The sequence below is a fragment of the Rhipicephalus microplus genome, chromosome 3 (assembly GCF_043290135.1).
Source record: "Rhipicephalus microplus isolate Deutch F79 chromosome 3, USDA_Rmic, whole genome shotgun sequence".
Lineage (NCBI taxonomy): Eukaryota > Metazoa > Arthropoda > Arachnida > Ixodida > Ixodidae > Rhipicephalus > Rhipicephalus microplus.
Genome location: NC_134702.1, coordinates 56,755,195 through 56,758,498, shown reverse-complemented (window position 1 = coordinate 56,758,498; position 3,304 = coordinate 56,755,195). Strand labels below are relative to the sequence as shown.

Genomic DNA, 3,304 nt, shown 5'->3' with positions numbered 1-3,304 from the left:
CACGTCCTCTGGGCTTAGTGGCAAGGCTTCTGACATGCCGCTGACCACTTGAGCTACAAACAATTCCACGGTGTCCAGGGGGAGGGATGCCTTTTGGGTGATGCGTGACAAGGTATCTGCCGTAGCTAACAGCTTTCCTGGCACGTGGAGCATTCGGAACTGGTATCGCATGGTCTTTAACCGTAGCCTCTGTATGCGAGGCGGCAGCATGTCCAGCTCCATCTTGCCGAAGAGAGAAACGAGTGGTAGGTGATCTGTCTCAACATCAAAGGTGATGCCGCGGACGAATTCGTCAAACCGTTGGATAGCCCATGTTGTTGCCAACGCTTCCTTTTCTGTCTGGCTGTAACGCTGCTCTGTCTCGGTCATTGATCTCGAAGCAAACGCAACTGGGCGGCGCTCTCCAGAGGGATGTGTCTGCAGCAAGACTGCGCCCAGTCCGAATGAGCTTGTGTCAGCCGAAACTGGTGGCGTATGATGGATGGTACTTGGCCATGCAGCGGTCTGATGTCAGGAGTTCCTTGATTTTCTCGAATGCAGCATTTTGTTCATGCTGCCACACCCAAGTCGCAGACTTGTTTAAAAGTGCTCTGATGGGAGCTGTGACCTCTGAGATGCAAGGCAAAAACCGGGCAAGATGGTTCACCATTCCGAGCAGTCGCCGGACACCTGCGATGTCGGTTGGAGCCTCCAAGGCTTTGATTGCTTCGACCTTGTCTGGACTTGGCCTGATGCCTTGTGCTGAAACGATGACTCCTAGGCAGGAGACTTCGGAGACACCAAAACGACACTTGTCTTGGTTCAACGTGATGCCTGCTTTTGCAAGGCGAGACAGCACCTGGTTCAGTCTGGCATCGTGCTCCTCGCGGGTGCGCTCAAAGACCAGAATGTCGTCTATCATATTGGCGACTCCTTCCTGGCCCTCCAGGATCCTGGCCATCTGTTTTTGGAAGTACTCCGGCGCGGAGGTGATGCCAAAGGGGAGCCGGCAGAAGCAGTATCGGCCAAATGGGGTGATGAACCTTGTGAGCTCTTGGGAGTCTGCAGATAGTTTAACCTGATGAAAACTGGCTGTTGCATCCAGCTTGGAGAAAACTGTTACGTCGCCAAGGAGGCCAAAGACTTGCTCTACAGTTGGTAGGATGTGGCGTTCCCGAAGGACAACCTTGTTCAGCTGAGCCAAGTCAACCCACAGCTGGTAGGAACCATCGGCTTTCCGTACTACAACGAGACCAGAGCACCACGGGGTTGGGTTGTCGACCCTGCGGATTACGCCTCCTTCCTCCAGTTTGTCAAGCTCGTGACGGACGACCCCGCATAGTGGGATGGGAATCCTGCGAGGCACACTTAGGAAGAAGGGTACGGCGCAAGGTCTCAGAAGGATAGTGTACTCGTCCTTGAGGGTGCCCAATCCCTGGAAGAGCTCAGCACGCAATGTTGCTTTCGGAGTCTGAAGTTCGTCGAGAAACTTTACAACGTCCAGAGCTTGAAGCGCCGGCAGTCCAAGAAGAGGTACGGTGAGATACTGGATCACGTACAAGCGCTGAGAGCTCATTTTCCCGTGCCACCGAAGTCTCGCCATGTACGAACTCAGCACGCGCAGCGGCTGACCGCCAGGTCCGGTGAGCAGGCTGTTGACGGGGTCGAGCTTGGCCGGCAATGCAGGGAAGTCGCTCGGAACGGCCGACACCTCGGCTCCGGAATCGACCTTGAACTGCGCTGTGTAGTTCAAGGTCGATTCGGTGATGTCGACGGTGATGTCGACGAACTTTGCCGCGGCGAGCGTCCCGACAGCGTGTAGCTGAATGGAGCCGAGCTTCTGTTTTGCCTGCCGCACGCGGCACACTTCCGCAAAGTGTCCTTTTTTTTGCAGAAGTTGCAGACGGAGTTTCGAGCAGGGCAGTTAGAACGTGGATGTGGCGCGCGGCCGCAGAATTCACTTGTTGACGGCTGGCAGGAGCGCTCTGCTTTCCGCCGGGGCGAAGGCCGCTTATCGTAGTTGCGGCGGCGAGAGGCGAACTTCTTATCTCGTACGGCGTCGAGGTGTAGCTTGCGGCAGTGCTCTGCGCAGTTTTGAGGCAACGTTTTTTCTTTGTCGGCGTCTTCTGATTGACGGGCCTGCATCCATGCTTCTTTGAGCGTCAACTTCGCGTTCCGGCAAAGCTGGTTTGAAAGGCGCGAGTCGCGGAGGCCGACGATGAATCTATCGCGTACAAGCCTTTGCTTCACCTCAGCTGACGGATAGTGGCACCGCTTCACCATTCTACACAGTTCGGCGTAGTAGGCGTCGACGCTCTCGTCGGGTAACTGAACACGCCGGTGAAAACGCGACGACTCGTACAGTTCATTCGCCGGATGCACGAAGTGTTCGGTGAAGCTGGCAGCAACCGCTTGAAATGAGGCGAGTGATGCGGTGTCGAGCGAGAACGTCTCAAGAAGTGGGCGGGCCTCCGGCCCCATGCAGTACAACAACGAGCGTACCTGCGTGTCACCGGATGCTTGAGTCAGGCCGGAAACGACAGCGTAGTCCTCGTAGCGGCTGAGCTATGCTGGCCAGGTTCTCGGGTTCACAAAGTCGAACGGTGCGGGCGGCTGGAGGTTGAGGCTGAGCTTTTTCGGCGCCACTCCGTCGAGGGCCATCGTCGTGCGGTACGGGCGAGTTCGGCATGAGGGGGCGTTATGCACCCCACTTCTGACACCATGTCTTGTCGCTGGTGCCGCGCGAGCGTGCCGGAGCACGAGCGGCCCGTGCCCGCGGAGAGAGACGATACGCACAACAGCTGCTCAGCTAACGAAAAAGGCCTCCCCACTTTATTCGGGGCGGAATATATACAATCTCAGGGGCGCCACATGCTAGTGGCAGCCGAACTAAACGACTGAAGGGTGGCGACCTCTACAGTGCCCTTTTCTGGTAAACCTGTAGCAACTAGAGTATTTCTCTGTGGTGTCAACTATTTATTATAGTAAACCTGTTAGAAAAACAAGTTGCCCCATTCATCAACAGCCTGATAACTTTGAACTGTCGATTTGGGCATCTGCAGACTACCTAGAAGTTTTAGGAAACTCACGCACTGCAGAACCTTGTGCCAACAGAAAAAAAGGTTTCGCGATGACGCAAAAAGGCTAGCTTCACAGAGGCTTATTTTTTCTGATGAACCTTAGCTTAGCGTTGAACTGATTACATAACGGTGAGGAATAAATTTCGCTTTTTTTTGCCAGTCTAACTAATCATCATTGCTGGGGTTTTGCGTGCCAAAACTGTGCTATGTATAAGAAAGACACCGTAGTGAAGGGCTCCGAAAAT

General features: G+C 54.7%; 1 protein-coding gene across 1 annotated transcript; it reads right to left on the bottom strand.

The window, feature by feature from the left end:
• Positions 1-454: 454 nt before the first annotated feature.
• LOC142802804 (uncharacterized) lies at positions 455-2,460 on the bottom strand. The gene is made up of 2 exons (XM_075887851.1): positions 1,941-2,460; positions 455-1,860 (listed from the first exon to the last, which is right to left on the bottom strand). Exons 1-2 carry the CDS (start codon positions 2,458-2,460, stop codon positions 455-457), a joined length of 1,926 nt encoding a protein of 641 aa, XP_075743966.1.
• Between the last annotated feature and the right edge of the window lie 844 nt (positions 2,461-3,304).